The following is a 22,418-nucleotide window of genomic DNA, read 5'->3' on the forward strand; positions in this document are numbered from 1 at the left end:
TAGGGAAGATATGCGTGATGGAGGAAAGATAATGAGTTCAGATTTGTCCACATTGAGCTTGAGGAAGCGAGAGGAGAGAGAGATGATGATCCCTTTGATAAAATGGCCCAATCCCCGACCTCAGACACGTCCATCTCCACAATTAACTGCTTTGAAATATCAGGCCGAATGAGTACTTATGCTGAGGAGAATCATTCTTTTACAGAATGAAATGCTTGACGCGCAGGGTTAGACCAATCAGAGAAATCTATACCCTTTTTGGTCATGTCTGTGAGTGGTTTGACAATGGAGGAGAAATGCCTCATTCCAGTTCTGCGTGGACCTTCCCAGGGTCCATTCGGAAACCCAAAGCCAACATCACGTAATCCAGGAATTGCACCTCCTGAATGGCGAACACACATTTCTCAGGCTTAGCATAGTTTATTATCTTTCAATATTGGTAGTACCTGCCTAACGTGTCCTTGATGTGTCGCAAAATCAGGTGAGTAAACTAAAATATCATCGATGGTATTGAGGTATATCACCACAAATTTGTCCACCAAATGACAGAAGATATCATTGATAAAATATTGAAAAATGGCAGGGGCATTAGTCAGACCAAATGACATGTTAAGGTTGTCGAAATGCCCTTTAGGTTTTGTTAAACGCTGTTTTCCACTCATCACCTGTTCTGATTCCAATCAAATTACAGGCCCCCCTAAAGTCCAACTTCAAGATCCATTTTGCTCCAATAATCTGATTAAACAAATCCGGTATGAATAGAAGGAAATAAGGATCTTGAATGGCAATCCAGTTTAACTTCTGAAATTCCAGAGAAGTACGCAGGCCTCCAATTTTATTTTTTGATGAAAAAGAAATCTGCAGCAATGGAAGAGGAAGGTCTGATGTTTCCTTTGGCAAGACTTTCTGCAATGTTCTTCATCACCTTTTGGGTCCAAAACATTGTATATCCTGGTTCCCGTTCTTGTTGCAGAGAAGCAACATGAAAAAACTTTAAAAGGAGGAGGAAAGAGGTATTTACAACAAACCCATGCAACAATCTCAAAATGACTAAGAGTGACTCTCCAGACCACCTTCTCCAATGAAGCCATAAACAGAATGAAGATTCTATTGCTCGCATGGAGGGAAGCCAGACACAGGTTTATATAATCGAAGAGTGTGGTTCCAATAAGCAGCACAGCCAATAGACAACAAGGAACTCTAAACCCTTTTCATGTCAGAAGAAACCTGCGCTCATCTAATCGCTGTGAACTTCTAATCTCAGATGTACCAGAGACCCCAGCAGAGTGCGGAACAATCATGAAAGTGACATATTGCTGGAAACAATGTCTCTGCCCCTACATTATGTTGCTCTCAGATGTGGTAATAAGAAGCTGATGAAAGATTCCCTTTAACAACATTTCAATACTTTTACTATGTAAACGATTTATGGGATAGCCCATTTTAAACTGACACCAGAATGTCCTATACAAACAACTGAATATACATTATTTAATAGATCTCATAGCCCTGGTAAGACTGGTGTATTTATTATTGGTTGTATAAATTTTCTATTAAGATGGGAATTTTATGTGAGTCCAGCTACAAAATATGACCAAATACATTTAATCTCTGTCCAACCATTCAGACAGACAGCTGCAGCTTCTATTGAGCAGTGTGAGATCTCAGCAGCAGGAGGACAATGGGGAGCTGTCAGTCAGTCTAGGTGCATGAAGAATGGGTTAAACTTTCACAAAGGATTATACAGCCATTCTGACATGGATACAGTATTGTCAGCATACAACATCCTTATCAGACCTAAGGCTAAGGTCATACTATCAGTATTTGGTCAGTATTTCACATCAGTATTTGTAAGCCAAAACCAGGAGAGGGTCAAAAATGCAGACTTGGTAAGGTGTTTCTATTATAGCTTTCTGTTTGTTCCAGTCCTGGTTTTGGCTTACAAATACTGATGTAAAATACTGACCACATACTGATAGTGTGACTGTAGCCTGAGCGATTTCTTTAGTAATTTGGTGAAATCTGGAGACACATATGCGTTAAGTATAAGGTAACGTACATGGCGTTAAGCATTAGCTTAGCTAGACTGTTGAGCCCACAGGCTTGAACAAGACAAAGGGGTCATTTTATGACTATAAAGAAATGTCCTACTTTTTATGGACTTGTTAGATGCTGATTTGTATGACACTAACATGATAAGATTTCCAAGTGCAAGGTGCAGAAACCGAACTTTTCGCGGCAGGGATAGCTCTCGCTCCCAGGATGGATGTTCATCTATGTGTTGGAAACTCGTGTTGACATCTGAAATGCCAAGTTGAGTCTCCTGGGTGAGGGAGCCAGCCAATCCCTGGGCTGAGGATTAGAGGGCTGGAGGGTGTGGAGCAGTAGGGGTGTGGGTTGACATCACTTTGTTAGCTTGCATCAGGAGAACACATCTGCAGCCCTGGTGCTCAGAATGGAGAGGAGCATTTCCCCACACGTTGGATTGCGCAGCCTTGTGTAAGCCCTGCATAGTGTTATTATTCTGGTGTTTCTTGGGGAAACATGAGAGGAGTCTATTTTTCCTGCTGCCACAAGAAGAGTAACAAAACGCAAACTGAGAGTGATCTGCCTCTACTGGAACCAATTCTGCAAAAGGTAATGCAAACCTCTTCCTCTATAGTGGTAAAGTGATGCCTGCACTGTATATGGGGGGCTGCACTGTATATAGGGGGCCCACTTGTGTCAGGTAATGTTACCGCCCTCACTGGACTCCTTCGAAAACCAAAAGGAATCTGATGTGAACTTTTCTACAACTTGGAATAATCAGATGCCAGCTTGCTCTGCCCTGTCTGTGTACCTGCTCCTGCATTGTGGTACTTAGGGAATGCTCACATGACTGATTTGTCCAGTGTTTGCTGTGGAATATGCAGTTGCCCTCCGATTCTGCAGATTATTGCCTTGGGTCTGGGATTAGCCCCACAGTGTGGCTACCTGTGGCGCTTTCTGGGCATATCACTTACTGAGGCAGTTTTCAAATTTGCTGAAAAATTATATATTCATCCATATGAACGGCCATACGGATTACCCATTGGGCACTATTGGAATTTGTTATCAAGTGGATTTCACATGAAGTTTATGTTGGAATTCGTGTACAAAAAACTCACCATGTGAACGTATAGCTAAAGAATAGCCTGCAGGGAAAATGAGCTGGAGGCCAGCACTGTCTGCGCCACGGAAAAGTGTAATATTGGAAGCACAGACTCGTGTTCTTTCTAAATTATTAGCGCAATGAGTTGACATTTCTAGTAGCTGTTTTGTGTAATTATCCACATTTATCGTTATAAATACGGTAATTATATAATGTTTTGCAGTTTGATACAAATACTTTGTGCCTATAGGAGCCAGACTGCCCGTCCGCCTTTATGGACCATTTCCAATAGATGGATTTAGCGCATTGCCACACACTATAATCCGCACCTGGAGGTGAATACATTGAAGGTGGAGATATTAGCAGGAGTCCCCAGTTTTTAGTTTTGTTGCTTTGCTTAGTTCTTTCCTTGTAAATAGCAAGGTTTGATTCCCCCCCAAAATCTTCACTATATTTTCTCCAGGGGGGACATTAGCAGAAAGTGATAACTGAGCATTATTTTCTATGATTGCAGCGTTTCTGCACACTTCACTTCATACATTTTTGTGTCTTAAGGAGAAAAAAAAATCGAGTTTTCCAAATCACCTTTTAAAGTAATGAAAACATAGAATCAGGTTGGCGTTGGCTTCTCATAAAAGGCACAATATTAATGAATTTATTATTTAACATTTTTATAGCAGCATTTATTCCATGGGGCTTTATACACCAATCACTAATCACTGTGATCAGTGGACAAGTGCGATCCAGAGATTCTTTAGGAGACACAATATCACATCCATTGGATTCGCACAGATTTGCCTGACTTTTGACATATTCTGTAAATATAGAGATGACTGATTACTTAGCACACATTTAGGGATTTTTAGAGTTTCACATTTCTGTAGCCCTACAGTAAAGAAAGGAACTCTAATGTGCACACGATGCGGATTTGCTGCAGATCCGCAGTGTATTTTTCCGCGCAGAAACGCTGCAGATCCGCACTGTGATGTACAGTACAATATTATTCAATGGTATAAAGAAAAAGCTGTGCAGATGGTGCGGAAAAATCAGTGCGGAATTGCTGCGGATTTCAAAGAAGTGCATGTCACTTCTTTTGTGCGGATCTGCAGCGTTTTTGCACCCCTCCATGATAAAAATCCGCAGTGGCAAAAACCGCAGAAAATCCACTCATTAGTTGTTACTTACTGGGTTTGACAACGATTGCCACCTAGGATTCGGAGTCAGAGATCCTGGACTGCGCGCTGACCTCAAGAATACTGCGTAACACATGTACTGTTACTGCAGACTGCCACTGGAGAATATTCCAGAGCTCGCCTTACTAATAACAATTTTGCTTCATAACATATGGAATTTTGCTTTAAAAAGATCCAAAGCTAGATTTACACTGTAGTCGGAGTCTGCACATCAAGGTCTGTCACCATTACTGGAAAATGAGAGGAGCACACTGCATTATTGGAGGAAAAACAGTAAGCCAAGCGAAAACCAAAGGGGTCCCCGTTCTAGTTAGGGTCCGCATGGCACTCATTGGTCACCTCACAGAAGCAAAGTGTCATCCTAGCCTAAGAGCTTCTTGCTGTTGTGTCCTTTGGGTGTTGTAAAGGAAACTAAAACCAAGCATTACTTGTATGAATATGATATCCATAATCACATCCACATATATGGCATCCGCAATATATTAAAGGGGAAGTGCCTGCAATTAGGGGGAATCTGTTGCCAAGTCTTTGCTATCCCATTTGAGAACTGCATGACATAGGGGCAGAGACACTAATTCCAGTGAGGTGTCACTCAGTGGTCTGCTTAGTGTCATTTTGATAAAGTTCCTGATTTATCTGCTACAGATTATTATTATTATTTAATATTATAGCGCCATTTATTCCATGGCGCTTTACATGTGAGGAGGGGTATACATAATAAAAACAGGTACAGTAATGTTGAACAATACAAGTCATAACTGGTACAGGAGGAATGAGGACCCTGCCCACGAGGGCTCACAGTCTACAAGATCTACCAGTTCTCTGAATGCTGAACTCAGTATAACCTTGACCACGCCACTGATTGGCAGATTTCTGTAATAATGTCCCAGTATATCAAAACTACAGCAAGCAGCCCAGCAAGTGACACATGGCTGGAATCAGAGTCTCTGTTTCTACATTAATCTCTAAAGTTAGATGGCAAAAAGCTGGAGACAGATTCACTTTAAAGTCTTTAAAAAAAAGCACTTTACCCATATGTCTGACAGGGGTCTCTGGTTTCCATATGTCCTTACACACTTCAACACCCCAGTCTTCAAGATTTTGGGGTTTCAGTGGTTGCACTAATCAGTTCTTCACATCAGAAATTAGTTGTGAACCTCTGTACTATAGATGTCTGCTGTTCTGAGGCTGCCATACTAAGGTGTCTAATTCTTCACCAGGTCTCGTGACCACCTGGAAAGGCTTAGCCTGAAGTAACTAGGCCCCGATACAAAATCTATAATAGAACCTCCACATGCCATGTGCCAATTCTAATACCGATGTCTTCTAATATGGCAGAAATGCCTTGGGTCCACTCAGGCACAAGGGTATATTACTGTGCCTGCTCTTGCACCCCTCTAGCTTTGCCCCTAACCAATAATAAATAATAATAATAATACACAAATTTACTTTGTGTGAGTAAATGCAATATATCACATATTACTATGGAAAGAGGACAAAATATCCTTAAATACCTCTACTTGTAGTTCAGATCCTTCAACCATGTAGTCCAAATCTGCACATTTTCCTGCCAATAAATGTGCCAGCTGAAGCTTGGATTAGGGTTTACACTGTGTTCATATATTGGCAGGAAAGTTTGGACTCTGTAAATGTTGCACCAGAAATCTTTCGACATAACTAAAAATATTCCAAATTGTCCATTGAGCATATCTGAGAGTTGTTTGGGTGTATTTGGAATAGGCAAAATCAGTCTTGACTTTCCAAATAGGAATGTTGGCCAACAAGCATGGAACAAGTACTTAGCCATGATCTGGGGGAACTATAGCCAGACACGTGAGACGACGACAGGGTTTGCAGAAGAGTCCGACTTGTATTTCAGATTGAATAAATCATATATGTTTCAGAATAAAATACAATCCAGATTATGCCTGCCTATTGTAAATGATCTCAAGTAATGCTTTATTTGCCATCTGAAATAATACTCATTGTACTTTATTGCATTTATCTTTCATAAAAATAGTCTAATAATTAATATATAACCAAAGGTAGAAAATAATTGCCAAAACTGACCTAAATTGTTTCGACAAACCATCCCATTCAGAAAGTAAATGAAATCCCAGCTGGCATCTCAGGGGGTTCTGCCAGCACTCGGTGTGCCGCCTGAGAGATAGAACAAAGCTGTACTGCAGCATCTCCCATTCATGTCAGCTCTCCAGCCACATCAGGGAGCACAGAGCTGCATTCTGTCTGTTTGCGTCTGCTAAGGTTCAGCAAGGATCATTTAGGACTTTCATTCAAAGCAAGTCTTTGGCAACTACTCTCCTGGGGGATTCTTACTGCGTTTCAAATGTGATGCCAATTAAGGCCATGAAGGAGGACACAATGGCTGGATTCCTTTACAGAAGGCGCTCGGGTAATCACAAATGTGTTACTTACTTAAGGTATAGGTTTTCAAGATAAACAGTGTAGGTGCTTAAAAGCAAATAACATAACTCAATACGTCATTAACGACTATATTTCCTTAGGTGTATTTATCTAATATTATAATGCTCTATTCTTTTTTTTCCTTATAATGGAGTTTTTGGAATTAAAAAATAAATAAATATGACTAACTAGATGGCAGCCCGATTCTAAAGAATCGGGAGTCTAGAATCCATATATACTTTATTTATTCAAATGTAAGAATAATACAATTAATAAATAATAGTAAGAAAGAACAAAAAATGGCTGCACTCACCAGCTCTTGACAATTCTTGTTATTTAAGGTACAGTTACACAGGATCCATGAACATGCTTATGAGGGGAGGGATGAAAGACATCAGACGACAACTTTGCGTGTTGTGGCAAATGCCACAACAACGGTTCTTTGCTTAAGAACTGTAAATAATAAATAATATGTATCAATAACTATGTATATTGGTATGTTCTATGACATTTTAAAATATTTCATTATTATGTGGAAAGGCTCTTAGTACCCATACTGGCGCATACTTGTGTGCCCATCAGGTATTTTCACAGTAATTTTACATCTGATGGGTTGGTATGAAACGTTTTTAATCATCTCTTGGGCTTAGCTAAGCCTTCATTTTAAATAATTCTAATAGGTACAACAGAAATAAAAGCCTTTTTGTGTACCCAAATTTTTTGTGTTTATTTTTACAGAAGTGTAAAATTTAAGAAATCAACGTTCATAGTACACCGATTGGCTAATATAAGCATGCCCATCAACCACATCACGGTAGCCTTTGTCATTAGTATACTTAACAGTGTCCATGCGCTTGCATCTATCCTCTGTACTCTTGTTAGCACGCTGTTTGTGCTTACGTGCGGCATCGGCGTCTTTTTGCTCTGCATTATTAGTATACTTTATATCAGACCTAATCTTACGTGCGCCATCAGCAGCTTTGGGCTCTGTGTCATTAGTATCCTTACTATTAGAGCTCATGTTGGCTAAGCTAAACAGCTTTAAGCGTGGTGGTGGCAAACAACAGGTTAATAAGAGGCAGTGTCAGGTAGTAGGAAAATAGCCAGTTAATAATAGGCAATAGTTCTTTGCAGGAATGCAGATATTAATAAATAGGCAGTTTATATTGCAGAGAAATTGCTGGGCAATAATGGACAATGTCCTTATGTGGCAAATAATAGAGCAATATACCCAATGTGGCAAAGAAGAGGTTAATAAACGGCAGTCTCTCAGTATAACAGTCAGTGAATAATAGGCAGTATATGGAGAAAACACCAAACAAAAGTTCAAAATTGGTGTGAAAATGTCACTGAACCACTTCACAACTAAATATATATAGTTTTGGTAAATGGTATTATCACTTTTTTGACGAAATTCGGCAGGAGCTTGAAGAGCAACGTCACTGGGCCCGCCTCCACGCAGTAGAAACTTGCTGTGAGGTAAAAATTCAAAAATCACACCAAAATGGCGGGCGGAGTGTGTCACAGTACGGCACGTTTCTGATTGGTCGCTCGCAGCAGGCGGCAACCAATCAGACACTGGACACTGTTGACGTCACTTATCTCCGGATATTAGCTCCGGACATTAGCTCCGGACATTAGCTCCGGACATTATCTCCGCACATTAGCTCCGGACATTAGCTCCGGACATTAGCTCCGGACAAAGCCACGGAAGTTGGCACAAATTGCAGGAAGTAGTATTCTAGGCAATTAATCTCCGGACATTAGCTCCGGACATTAGCTCCGGACATTAGCTCCGGACATTAGCTCCGGACAAAGCCACGGAAGTTGGCACAAATTGCAGGAAGTAGTATTCCAGGCAATTATATATTAAATTCTGCCATACATACTTTATATTCTAACTTTCAGCCAATGCATTTATAAATCTGGGTTCACATGTGTGTTTTCAGGGTTTTTTATGCCTGAGCAGATCACATGTGACATTTTTCTGCACATTGTGCACTGATCCAGAATCCAGAGACATGTCCAGTGTGACAGCTGATGCCACAGTATCAGACTGTACAGAAAGTTTTATTATCAGCACTTATTACTATGCTGGAAGGAATTAGAAGTATGAAACAGATGAGCATGGGGCTTAAATAGAACTGGTACATTTTTAGTTGCTGGGAGAAGCCATTGTCTGACCATTTGGGCCACTGATTGGCTGCAGCAGTCACGTGCTAATCGCGGGTCAACAAAGCGAAGGAGCGCTGCTGAAGGGCTCGGCCTTGATTCAGGGAATGAATAGAAGAATACTGTTTACATTGGATAGCACGTTGGCTCAGTGGTTAGCACTGTTGCTTTACGTCCTGGGTCCAAATCCCACCAAGGAGTTTGTATGTTCTCCCATGATTTGTGTGGGTTTCATCCCACACTCCAAAGACATATAGTGAGCCCCAATGGGGTCAGTGATGATGATGTTTGTTGCACAGTATGATGGTGCTATATAAGCAAAGTATAATTAATACATTATTTTAGAACATTCGCAGCTGTCTATACATAATATTGAAAGTGTAGCTCAGCCCAGCACCACTGTCTAATAGGGATGATCTCATAAGTAGATATTTTACTCATAATGTTAAGATTTACTGCTTAGTCTGACAACTAAAAGAATGATTCCCAGTAATATAGCAAAATTACAAAACAAGTGCAGACTTGTAATAAACGCACAATACAGCGCACCACGGTTCTAGAGATGACACCGTATCATCCGCTGTATCAATAGCTGTAAGATATGTCGTACATCAGCAGGCTAAAAAGTAAGAGAGGAATAGATAAGTGAAGAATTTTAGGTGACGCTGCAGTCAAACACGTTTTATTACAACTGTCCTAGATATACTGTAAATAGTGTTGAGCGATACCTTCCGATATTTGAAAGTATCGACATCGGATGGTATCGGCCAATATTCAAAAAATATCGGATATCGCCGATACCGATACCCGATACCAATGCAAGTCAATGGGACACAAATATCGGAATGTATCCTGGATGGTTCCCAGGGTCTGGAGGAGAGGAAACTCTCCTTCAGGCCCTGGGATCCATATTCATGTAAAAAATAAAGAATAAAAATAAAAAATATGGATATACTCACCCTCTGACGACCCCTGGCTGTCACCGCTGCAACCGTCCGCCTCCGTTCCTAAGAATGCAGAGAGTGAAGGACCTTCAATGACGTCGCGGTCAGATGACTGGTCACCTGACCGCTCACGTGACTGCAACGTCATCGAAGGTCCTTCACTCTCTGCATTCTCAGGAACGGAGGAGGACGCTTGCAGCGGTGACAGCCAGGGTTCGCCGGAGGGGTGAGTATATCCATATTTTTTATTTTTATTCTTTATTTTTTACACTAATATGGATCCCAGGGCCTGAAGGAGAGTTTCCTCTCCTTCAGACCCTGGGAACCATACGCACCGCACACGCCGAAGATGACTAGGAACTTCTGATTCCGATTTCCGATATCACAAAAATATCGGAACTCGGGATCGGAATTCCGATACAGCAAATATCGGCCGATACCCGATACTTGCAGTATCGGAATGCTCCACACTAACTGTAAAGCATTCCGCTGACATATAACAACATAACTACTGACTAAATCCCCCGTAACTACTGACTTAACCCCCTGTAACTACTGACTAAAACCCCTCCATAACTGCTGACTAAACCCCAAGTAACTACTGACTAAACCCCAGTCTCTTGATGTACAAAACTGATAGAGACATACGACTTACAGCTGTAATCGCAGCAAAAGGTGGCGCAACAAAGTATTAAGTTAAAGGGGCCAAATAATATTGCACGCCCCACTTCTCAGTTTTTGAATTTCCACAAAAATTCAAAATGACCAATAAATTTTGTTCAACTTCACAATTGTGTTCCACTTGTTGTTGATTCTTCACCAAACATTTACATTTCGTATCTTTATGTTTGAAGCATGATATATAGGAAAAGGTTGAAAAGTTCAAGGGGGTCGAATACTTTTGCAAGGCACTGTAACTACTAATTAAACCCCCTCCATAACTACTGACTAAACCCCCCATAACTACTGACTAAAACCCCATAACAACTGACTAAACCCCTGTAACTACTGACTAACCCCCCAATAACTATTGAATAACCCCCCCATAACTACTGACCAACCCCCATAACTATTGACTAAACCCCCATAACTACTGACTAAACCCCCCAATAACTACTGACTATCCCCCCAATAACTACTGACTAAACCCCCTCCATAACTACTGAACTACTGACTAAACCCCCCAATAACTACTAACTCCCCATAACTAATGACTAAATCCCCCATAACTACTGACTAAACCCCCCAATAACTACTGACTAACCCCCATAACTACTAACTAACCCCCGTGTAACTACTGACTAAACTCCCGTAATTACTGACTAAACCCCCCGTAACTACTGACTAAACCCACTCCATAACTACTGACTAACTCCCCCATAACTACTGACTAAACCCCCCAATAACTACTGACTAACTCCCCCGTAACTACTGACTAAACCCTCGTAACTACTGACTTAACCCCCCCATAACTACTGACTAACCCCCCATAACTACTGACTAAACCCCTGCAACTACTGACTAAACCCCCTTCATAACTACTGACTAACCCCCATAACTGCTGACTAAATCCCCCATAACTACTGACTAAACCCCCAATAAATACTGACTAACCCCCCATAACTATTGACTAACCCCCATAACTACTGACTAAGCCCCCCATAACTACTGACTAACCCCCCATAACTACTGACTAACCCCCCCGTTACTACTGTCTAAACCACCTCCATAACTACTGACTAAACCCCCTAATAACTACTGACTAGACCCCCCATAACTACTGACTAACCCCCGTAATTACTGACTAAACCCCCTCCATAACTACTGACTAACCCCTCCATAACTACTGACTAACCCCTCCATAACTACTGACTAAACCCCCAATAACTACTCACTTAACCCCCCATAACTACTGACTAACCCCCATAGCTATTGACTAAACCCCTATAACTACTAACTAAACCACCCATAACTACTAACTAAACCCCCATAACTATTGACTAAACCCCCATAACTACTGAGACTGACTAAACCCCCATAACTACTGACTAGACCCCCCATAACTACTGACTAACCCCCGTAATTACTGACTAAACCCCCTCCATAACTACTGACTAACCCCTCCATAACTAATGACTAACCCCTCCATAACTACTGACTAACCCCCCAGTAACTACTAACTAAACCCCCCATAACTACTAACTAAACCCCCATAACTATTGACTAAACCCCCATAACTACTGAGACTGACTAAACCCCCATAACTACTGACTAAACCCCCCGTAACTACTGACTAAACCCCCCATAACTCCTAAGTGAAAACTGAAGTGAAAAATGTGGCTACATGATCACGTGTTGGCATATTACATCTTGCAGCGGCCATGATGACACAAAGTCACAGGTTTTAGTTTCGGTCGTGCAGATCATTTCCCATTGAAGTAAAATCTCCGGGATGATTTGAAGCTATCATTGGGCTTCATGCACACTGCAGCGTGGCACTTGGGAGCCATGGACTGGTGCTGCTGGGTGATGGGTCATGCAATGCACCATTGTCTCTTTAATATGGAACTACAATGTCATCTTTATTCTTGTTATTATTCCGCATGTTATTCAATAGAGAAAAAAGAGACCACATCAGAGAGAAGTTCCTCACCTTTTTCCGATCTCTATAATTGTACACTGTGTATAGTTCTTTCACACTGCAAAGGATTATGAGAAGGGATGAAATGGAGGAACAAAGAACTATGCGGTGCATTCATCCGCTAGGACTGAGACCTTTTGTAACAGGTGGTGGAGCTTTTAGGGCAGATCATTCTTTTGTGTGGATGTTGTTACTATCTATCCTGTTTCATTTTTCCCAGGGGCTGAGAAGATTTCGCTATAATAGTCTTTACAAAGTGTGATGCTGCCCTTTACAAGATGAGACGATTCCCATAATGCGATGGGAAATGAGTCCGTGGCCTGCTTGTAATGTTGCAAATACAAATATTAAGAAGCACTTTCACACAAAAATATAAATACACTTGTGTGTGGACTCAATATGTATTACTGTACCTACCGGACTCTTACACCAAGCTACATCACAGGTCATGAACACTGAGAATGTTAGAGGTGAGAAGTTGTGAAATGTCTCCAAATAAATAGCGAAAACTTTAAGGACGGGTGCACACAATCCGGAACTAGCAGAAATTTGGACACATCCTATGTTCACTGCACCAAAGCGCTGCCGTCCCATCTATTGAACACAGGTAAATCCACAAGTGTTCACTGAACTGTGCAGATTTACAGCATCCAATGCATTCTATTGGTGAAATTTCTCTTGCGAAGACAAGTGCCTCTGCAAGACAACTTGATATGCTGCGGTCAGGAAAGAGGCGTTGCATGTCAGTCTCAGTGGGTGATCCGCAGGCGACTATGGACGCAACATCAAACCCACAGCAATTACTGATCGTGGGCACATACCTTAAAGTGCATATGGACATAACTTAAGGAGGGTCTCCACTCAGGCTAATTTGGAGAGCCATTAATAAAAGAATCAATTCCAATTTTAGAGCACTCAAGTCCTCATCATTGCACATACAGTTATGACCAAAAGTGATCCCACCATTGAAATTGTTCCAAAAAATTAAGCATTTCTCCAAGAAAATTATTGCAATTACACATGTTTTGTTATACACATATGTATGTCCTTTGCGGGTATTGGAACAACACAAAAAAACTGAGAAAAAAGACAAATTTGACATAATTTCACACAAAACCCCCCAAAAGGGCCAGACAGAATTGTTGGCACCTTTCCAAAATCATAGGTAAACAACTTTGTTTCAAGCTTGTGATGCTCCTTCAAAGTCACCTGTGGCAAGTAACAGGTGTGGGTAATATGAAAAACCTTCCTGAAACTAGGTAAAAAAGAGAGAAGTTGACTCATTCTTTGCATTTTGTGTGTGTGTGCTGCGCTAAGCATGGAGAACTGAAAGCGGAAAAGAGAACTGTCTGAGGACTTGAGAACCAAAATTGTGGTAAAATATCAAAAAATTCAAGGTTACAAGTCCATCTGAAGAGATCTTGATGTTTTTTGCCCACAGTGCGAAACATAATCAAGAAGTTATACAACTCATGGCACTGTAGCTAATCTCCCTGGACGTGGACAGAAGAGAAAAATTGCTGAAAGTTTGGAACGCAGGATGGTGGGTAAGTAGCTCCAATCAGTTCCAAAGAAATTAAATTGTGCTACAGGCTCAAGGTGCATCAGTTTCAGCGCACACTATCCATCGACATTTGAATTAAATGAAATGCTATGGCAGGAGACCCAGGAGGACCCCACTGGTGAAACAGAGACATAAAAAAAAACGCTATACTGCAGTTTGCCAAAATGTACGTGAGTAAGTCAAAATCCTTCTGGGGAAGCGTCTTGTGGATGCTGAAACCAAGATAGAACTTTTTGGCAGAGGACATCATTCTACTGCTTACCAAACAGGAATTGAGGCCTACAAGGAAAAGAGCACAGTACCTACAGTCAAATCTGGTAGAGGTTCAATTATGTTTTGGGGTTGATTTGCTGCATCTGACACTGAGCGCCTTGACTGTGTGCAAGGCATCATGAAATCTGAAGATTAACAACGGATTTTAGGTTGTAATGTAGTGCTCAGTGTCAAAAAGTTTGGCTTGGGTCCGCAGTACAATAACCTCAAACATACTTCAGGAAGCACCCAGAAATAGATGGAAACAAAGTGCTGGAGAGTTCTGAAGTGGCCAAGAATGAGTCTGAATCTAAATCCTATTGAACACCTGTGGAGAGGTCTTAAAATTGCTGTTGGGGAAGGCACCAACAAATATGAGAGACCTGGACCAGTTGCAAACGAAGAGTGGTCCAAAATTCCATTTGAGCGGTGTAAGAAGCTTGTTGATGGCTATAGGAAGCGATTGATTGCAGTTCTTTATTCCAAAGGGTGTGCAACCAAATGTTAACATGAGGGTGCCAACAATTTTGTCTGGCCCATTTTTGTGTTTTTTTTTGTAAAACGGTGTCCAATTTGAATTTTTTTCCTCTGTATTTTTGTGGTGTTCCAATAAACAAAGCAAATAAACAAGAATAACAAATCATGGGTAATTGCAATAATTTTCTGGGAGAAATATTTCATTTTCTGAAACAATTTCAAGGGTGCCAAGTTCCAACACTTTCCCCCTTGACTGTAGGGAGGCTTTTCTAAATGGCCACCATGTAACACAGCATGAATGGCCTTCTACATCTTTCCACAGTAAAATCCACTGCTGGGCTGGGAGCTAGGTCGGCAGCAATCAACTGATCACTGTTACAGCAATGTAGACAATCTATGTAAAGAAACAGTTTGAGTTTGAAATAAAATAAATCTTGTATCGCAGTCTCTCAGCAGCTATGTTACTTCATGCCAAATATTTTTTAAACATTTATTTTGTTTTATTTTACTGTTTTACTTCCATGATACTGTGAATATGCTGCAGTAATGCACACTATGAATCTAGCCTGTCATTTGTAACTTTTTTTTGTGTGCAGTAGTAGTGTGTTAACCACCCACACTACAATGTGATAATAACAATGCACTAAACCTACACACCGAGTATTATTATTATTATTACATGTGAGGAGGGGTATACATAATAAAAACAAGTACAATAATCTTAAACAATACAAGTCATAACTGGTACAGGAGGAGAGAGGACCCTGCTCACGAGGGCTCACAGTCTACAAGGGTATAAGAATGTTGCTGGGTACAAAGATAGCAGAGAAAATATGATATACCACGGTGGCTCATTGATTAGCACGCTTGTCTTTGGGATCTTGGGTTTAAATCCAACCAGGGCCACCATCTGCATGAAGAGATTTGCTTATGGGTTTATTGACTTTTTATTCATTTTACCTTTGTGTATATCTGAGATAGATGATATAAAATTAAGAAATATTTTCCTGTAATGTTTACAATGTTGGATGCATTCTTATTTATTTAACCAGGGAATATTAATATATGCTTCCAATATCAGATCTACTCAATTTGCTAGAAGATGGCAATTGTTCATCCGTACAGCATGCAATAATAAGAATAACTGGCATAATGCGTCCATCAGAGGCAGCTGGTAATAAAGAAGGATTTTACTTTGATTGAAGATCATTTTTTAGCTTTTCGCAGCACTGTAACCCACCGACATTCCTGTAGTGACGCCCCTTACCAAGAAGGATCAAGGGACAAATGTAATCATCTTATTGTTCAGCTCAAATCACGCAGAATGGACATAAAGTGCACTACACATGTATAAATGGAGGATGGCAGAGAACATGGAGAAAAAATAGCATAACATGCAAAGCCAAAAATTCTGAGGAATTATTAACACGCAAGATGACTGATCTTTATTCTGACCTCTTTGACATTCTTTGTAGCTGAAAGGATTTCATGCAGAACATGAGGAAAGGTCATCAATCTCTATGAGCAGCCAGAGGACTATAAACATGGACATCTGGGCCAGCCTGGAGAAGATGCAGGTTGTACAATAAGCCTGATGGTGCAATAACCTGAGCCTTCTTCTACACCTCCAAACATCCACATTTGTAACTCAGTTTATGCTTTAAAGCTTTGAAGCGAATCGGTCACCATGAAAATGCAGTCCAATCTGTTATAGGGCAGGGGGAGATCAGCAGAATGATGTATAATTGTGTCAGAAAAGATTCAATATAAGGTCAGTCAGATGGCTATATAACATGGACGACGATCGCATCGCAGTGCACGGACTGGACGGCTGCTCTCTTGACCAGAGCATGGAAATTTCAGTCAGGAGAGCCGCCAGCCTTTTTGAGCATTGCAATGCGATCGTTCGTGTTATTCCGCTGTCTGATTGCGCCATAACCTGTATTCTATTAAATTTAACTTCTGTTCTTTCTGGGATTTTCAGTTCAGTGGCCGGTACTATCAGTGTCTGACAGCTTTCTTTGTATAAGTGTGCATAGAGAAATAGCTGTTAGTCACCAATAGGACCAAGTACAAATTTTTGGCTGTTTCTTAAATATGTGCCATCAATGAATTTCAACACTAGCTGATGGCAAAAAGGCACCACACATTTTCTTCTATACCAGACTTTAAGGCTATGTGCACACATTCAGGATTTTTCACATTTTTTTCGTGGTTTTTCAGCCGTTTTCCGTGGAAAAAATGCTTAAAAAATGCATACATAAGCATCCCATCATTTTTAATGCATTCTGCAATTTTTGTGCATATGATGCGTTTTACGCGGAAAAAAACGCATTGCAGTAAAAAAAAAACGCAGCATGTTCATTAATTTTGCGGATTTTTCCCGTTTTTGCCACTATTTAATGCATTGGGAAGCGCCGGAAGAAAACGCACAAAAAACGTGAGAAAAACGCGAAAAAAACGCATGTGGATTTCTTGCAGAAATGTCCAGTTTTGTTCAGTAAATTTCTGCAAGAAATCCTGACGTGTGCACATAGCCTCAATGTCAGCCTGAAAACTTAATTTGGTCTGGCAAAAAAGTACATACAACACATAACATGGAAATGATAAAGTCATAACAAGTGAGAAAAAATCGTACCACTTTTCTGGATAAGAATGGGAGTGATTTTTTTTATACACCCATGTGAGCGAACCCTTAGATTGAAAACAGTGATCAAATCTGCTTTATGTTATAGTCCATGATATATAAAAAATATAGAAAACATTGTCTTCTCTCTGCACAGCACATCACATGCAAGTCAGAATCAGAAGGGAACTAACGACACAATAGAGCGGATAGTCTGCTGTTCAGTTATCCCTGTGGGATAAATACAATTGCAGTTTGGTCTGTAAAGGATAAATAAATATTAATTATGTATAGTTTATATATATATATATATATATATAAATATATATATATATATATACACACATATATATATATATATACTAGATGGTGGCCCAATTCCAATGCATCGGGTATTCTCGAATATGTATAGTAGTATATAGCACAGTCCACGCAGTATATAACACAGCCCACGCAGTATATAACACAGCCTACATAGTATATAACACCGACCACGTAGTATATGACACAACCCACGTAGTATATAACACAGCCCACGCAGTATATAGCATAGCCCATGTGGTATATAACAGCCACGTAGTATATAGCACAGCCATGTAGTATATTGCCCAGCCACATAGTATATTGCACAGCCCACATAGTATATAGCACAGAGACGCAGTATATAACACAGCCCATGCAGTATATAACACAGGCCAAGCAGTATATAACACAGCCCATGCAGTATATAACACAGCCCACATAGTATATAACACAGTTAATTTAGTATATATAAAGGGCACGTAGTATATAGCACAGAGACGTAGTATATAGCACCGCCCATGTAGTATATAACACAGCCACGTAGTATATTGCACAGCCATGTAGTATGTAGCACATCCCACGCAGTGTATAACACAGGCCATGCAGTATGTAACACAGCCCATGTAGTATGTAACACAGCCCACGTAGTATATAACACAGCCCACGTAGTATATAGCAATGTGGGCACCATATCCCTGTTAAAAAAAGAATTAAAATAAAAAATAGTTATATACTCACCTTCCGGCGGCCCCCGGATCCAGCCTACCGATGCTTGTTGTAATTTTCCGTTCCCAGTAATGCATTGCAGCAATAACACTTGATGATGTAGCAGTCTCGCGAGACCGCTACGTCATCTCCGGTCGTTGCATCAATGGATTCTTGGGACCGGAGCGGGAAAGGCGCCGGAAGGTGTGAATATAATGATTTTTTATTATTATTTTTAACATTAGATCTTTTTACTATTGATGCTACATAGGCAGCATCAATAGTAAAAAATTGGTCACACAGGGTTAATAGCAGCCTTAATGGACTGCGTTACACCGCGTTATGCCGCGGTTTAACTCAGTCCGTTTAACGGACTGCTAAACCGCTATGGGGGCACTGACTGGAGGGCAGTAGGGAGGGGACACTGACTGGAGGGGAGTAGGGAAGGGGAATTCGCGGCCGGAATGTGCCCGTCGCTTATTGGTCAATCAGCGACATGGGATTTCCGTGACAGACAAACAGACGGAAGTACCCCTTGGACGATTACATAGATAGATATGTATATAAATAAAGATCTTCGTAAATGAACAAAACATTTTTGAGCCACTTCTCCATAAACCACTTAGGTACAATGACGGTGTTTAACAGTAAAGTATAAAACCAACCCGGGGGGGTTGCACTTTATTTTATTTTTGCTATTATTTTGCTACAAAAGTCCTGCAGCCAATGTTGTCTGTAGGGCAACAGGAAAATAGGAACTGCACTTCAAACGCTGTATTTTTTTCTTTTCCAGTGTTTTTTCCCTTTTTTGGGTGATTTTCTGGGTCCCTGGGAATGGGTTTCGTTGCAGGTTTTCCAAATAATGCATGCTTTAGGTTTTGTTTTTCTTTCATTGGCTTTTCTTCGGCATCTCTAAAAGAAAAAAATGTAGGATTCCTAAGGGTTTTAACTAGATGCAGCCTGCTCTGGGAGATTTTCAATTGTTTTTCACATAGGCTTCTCTATGGAACAAAAAATAAATTATGAATGTACTTATGGTTAGAGAAAGACAAACGAAAATGCTAGTAAAAAAATCACAGAAAAATCAGGTTACAATTTAGAAAGCTGAAAAAAAACTATGTGAAGAAGGGTTTGCAAAAGTTCCATCATGTACTTCATTACCTTGCCAATGAGAGGAAAATCCTAATGTTCATTCTTTGTAGGACTGTGTTATATAATCTCACAGCTAGAAGATTACTGAAGGGGCCCCACTGTTATAGAAGCTCCAGCAGGTTTCAATTAGGGAAATAGTCAAGAATGTAAATGTTAGTTTGAGGGCAGAAAATATACTTTTACAAACATATATTTTCCTTTTAATGCTTTGCATTATCAGTTTAAAAGAAAGTCTGCGGCATCTGCACGACAGGTAAATAAAACACTAAAAATAATAAATATTCATAAAGTTTATTGGAATGAAAAATGGAAAATATTTTGCTGCCTCCACTATTTTTCTTCTTTTATGTGCCAGTAAAGGTTCTGTGGTTTTTATTCATAAAACGTTTGATTAATGAAAAGTGCACGAGGTAAGGACAAATAATCTATTTTTCAGCAGTTGCTATGCCAGGATTGTTTCATAACCATTAAGCAACTTGGCCAGTGAACCTTTGAATGATTTTTAGGAACGACTGCCAAATTTGGAAAAACAGACTTAAAAAGCTTTAGCTCCCTGGTTCTTCAGGCGTCTCCTTGTATGGAGATCACAACCTGCGAGATGAGAAATAAAGGGATCTGCCCGACAGTCTAAACAGCGACTGATCAGCAGTGCGCCGGGACAGCCAGGAAACTATGTACTTACACTTCCAAAGCTAATTACGTCTACAAATAACATTAACATTCTAAAAGTGTGAATAAATTGTGTGCGTGGATGATAGATACTGTGCAGAAATAGCACAAACACAACATAATAGACTATAAAGTGCAGTATATTTTGCTGTAAGCCTTTAAAAAATGAATCATGATAAATCCTATTCGTTCTTAGGGGTTTACATAGTTCATCAGTGTCTATAAGTCTTCAAGTGCAATCATATTTTTTTTTTTTTTTTTTAGAATTCTTCAATCAGCTGCAGAATATAAAAACATATTTCCAGATGTTGTATTTCTGTTTCCAAAGGCCTCTGAAACCAAAAGGCTGGGGTCACACCTAACGTATAAAAATACGGTGCGTTTTTTACGGTCGTAATACGCAGAAATGTTCCCTGAACGGTGATCCGTATGTCAATGTGTGGCTACGTATTTTGCGCATGTAATCCTCCGTATGTCATCCGTATTGCATCCGTATTGCGTTTTTTTTATCGCAACCTTCCAAAATGGACATTTAATGATTTTGAGGCCTGAAAATAATTTAAATCATCATCAGCGACCCTATTTATTGCCTCTACAACAGGTGGCAGCCTCCAATCTGGCCATTTTGTTGCTGTGCTTGTGTTGGTGTATTGGTGCTTTGTTGGCCAACTTGTCAGCCAAACTTAGGTTCACCGCAACTGAGTGTGTTCTATACAACTGAGTTTTGTCACGCCGCTTTGGCCAGCCATATCCAGTGATAGTGAATCCGAGGAGGAGGAGACGAATGTGGGTCCATCCGCTTTTGAGGCAACCTCACTAAAGGCCATTTCCACCGGCTCTATGCATCTGTGCAGACACATACCAACAAGTTTTATCAATATTGTCACATGAGCCTTGCCACCTTTGATCTTTTGTCCTTACCCAGATGGTGGCAACCGAGATGCTCCACGCCGTGGCCCCACCATCTGGGTAAGGACTATATGGGTTTACTTCCCCCTTTGTTTTTTGACTACTGATCTGATTTTCGGTCTTTGAGCCTGTGCGCAGGGCTCGGTGTACCTGTTTATAGTGAGTGACTTATGATTGTTTGGAAGCATTACAGTGCCTGGTCCTGGGCCCATTTACTAGTTGCACTCTGCATTTTAGAAAGATATAATTGGCATTAGGATTATCCACGCCGTGCTTTTTTCCATCTTTTGCTACCTTCACCCTCTTTTTTGTTTATAATTAATGTTTATTGAACTATGACTCGTGTATATATTTATGGCTATGGTTGTAAATTGTGTAACCAATAAAACTTGTTAATATTTATGGACATCAACTCCGTTTTTTCTTCTTTGCCGCTGTTTGTAGGAGTGTCCGTTTGGTAATTGTGATTTGAGTATCTCCCCGGGAGGCTCCCCCACTGGGGTTGTGAGCATGGTGGAGGAACTTGGGAAAATATCTTTCAATTTGGTCTTTTTTTGTTACCAACCAATACAATGTCTGATGAAGAGACCTGAGTAGTTAACATCTTTTCAGTTAGCCATTAAAAGTAGCGATGACCGACACAAATGCTCAGGTGCTTGGTGCCCGACTCGAGCAGGTTGGACACTTGGACGGGTTCGACTCGAGTATCTAGCATAATAGAAATTAATGGGAAACTAGGGCATTTTTCCGAAAGACGCTACCCCAGAGGGCTGGGGAGGCAGGAAAATCGCTGAGATGGATAAAAACAGCTCTCAGATCGAGGGGGAAGACACGTGGATGCCTCCCTGACTCCCACGTCGCTGCTGGGAACAATGTTGTCAGAGTACTAGCACACTTTTACGGACTGACATACAAAAACATACATACAAAACAGAAGATAAAATGGATTTTACAGGAAAAAATGTTAGGAAACATTCTTTCATAATGACTTGTATATAAGGCAATATTAAAAAGAGAAAAAACCCTCCTCCTCCCACCCCTTAATAGCTGGTCCATATCTCACCACTTTTCCACTATGACTACAGTAGATGACATAGTAGAGGGGGAAATAAAACTACACCCACCGGTAATCTCCAGTAAATGTAATTTTTACATTTTACTATCTTATCTGGGCATGTGGTATGTGTGACATGGTCAGACACATCCTGTTTAATTTATGAAAACAGGACTCTGAAATTCACAAAACCTATGCAGACA

At 40.5% G+C, this 22,418-nt stretch overlaps 1 protein-coding gene across 1 annotated transcript in view; it reads left to right on the top strand.

Annotated features, from left to right (window-relative positions):
• Window positions 1–2,402: 2,402 nt before the first annotated feature.
• TNS3 (tensin 3) overlaps window positions 2,403–22,418 on the top strand; it is a 515,174-nt gene continuing 495,158 nt past the window's right edge. The window contains exon 1 of the mRNA XM_069730367.1: window positions 2,403–2,637. Within this exon, the coding sequence (XP_069586468.1) occupies window positions 2,545–2,637 (93 nt within the window). The 5' untranslated portion in view covers window positions 2,403–2,544. The remainder of the gene's footprint in view (window positions 2,638–22,418) is intronic.

Source organism: Ranitomeya imitator, chromosome 6 (genome assembly GCF_032444005.1).
Source record: "Ranitomeya imitator isolate aRanImi1 chromosome 6, aRanImi1.pri, whole genome shotgun sequence".
Lineage (NCBI taxonomy): Eukaryota > Metazoa > Chordata > Amphibia > Anura > Dendrobatidae > Ranitomeya > Ranitomeya imitator.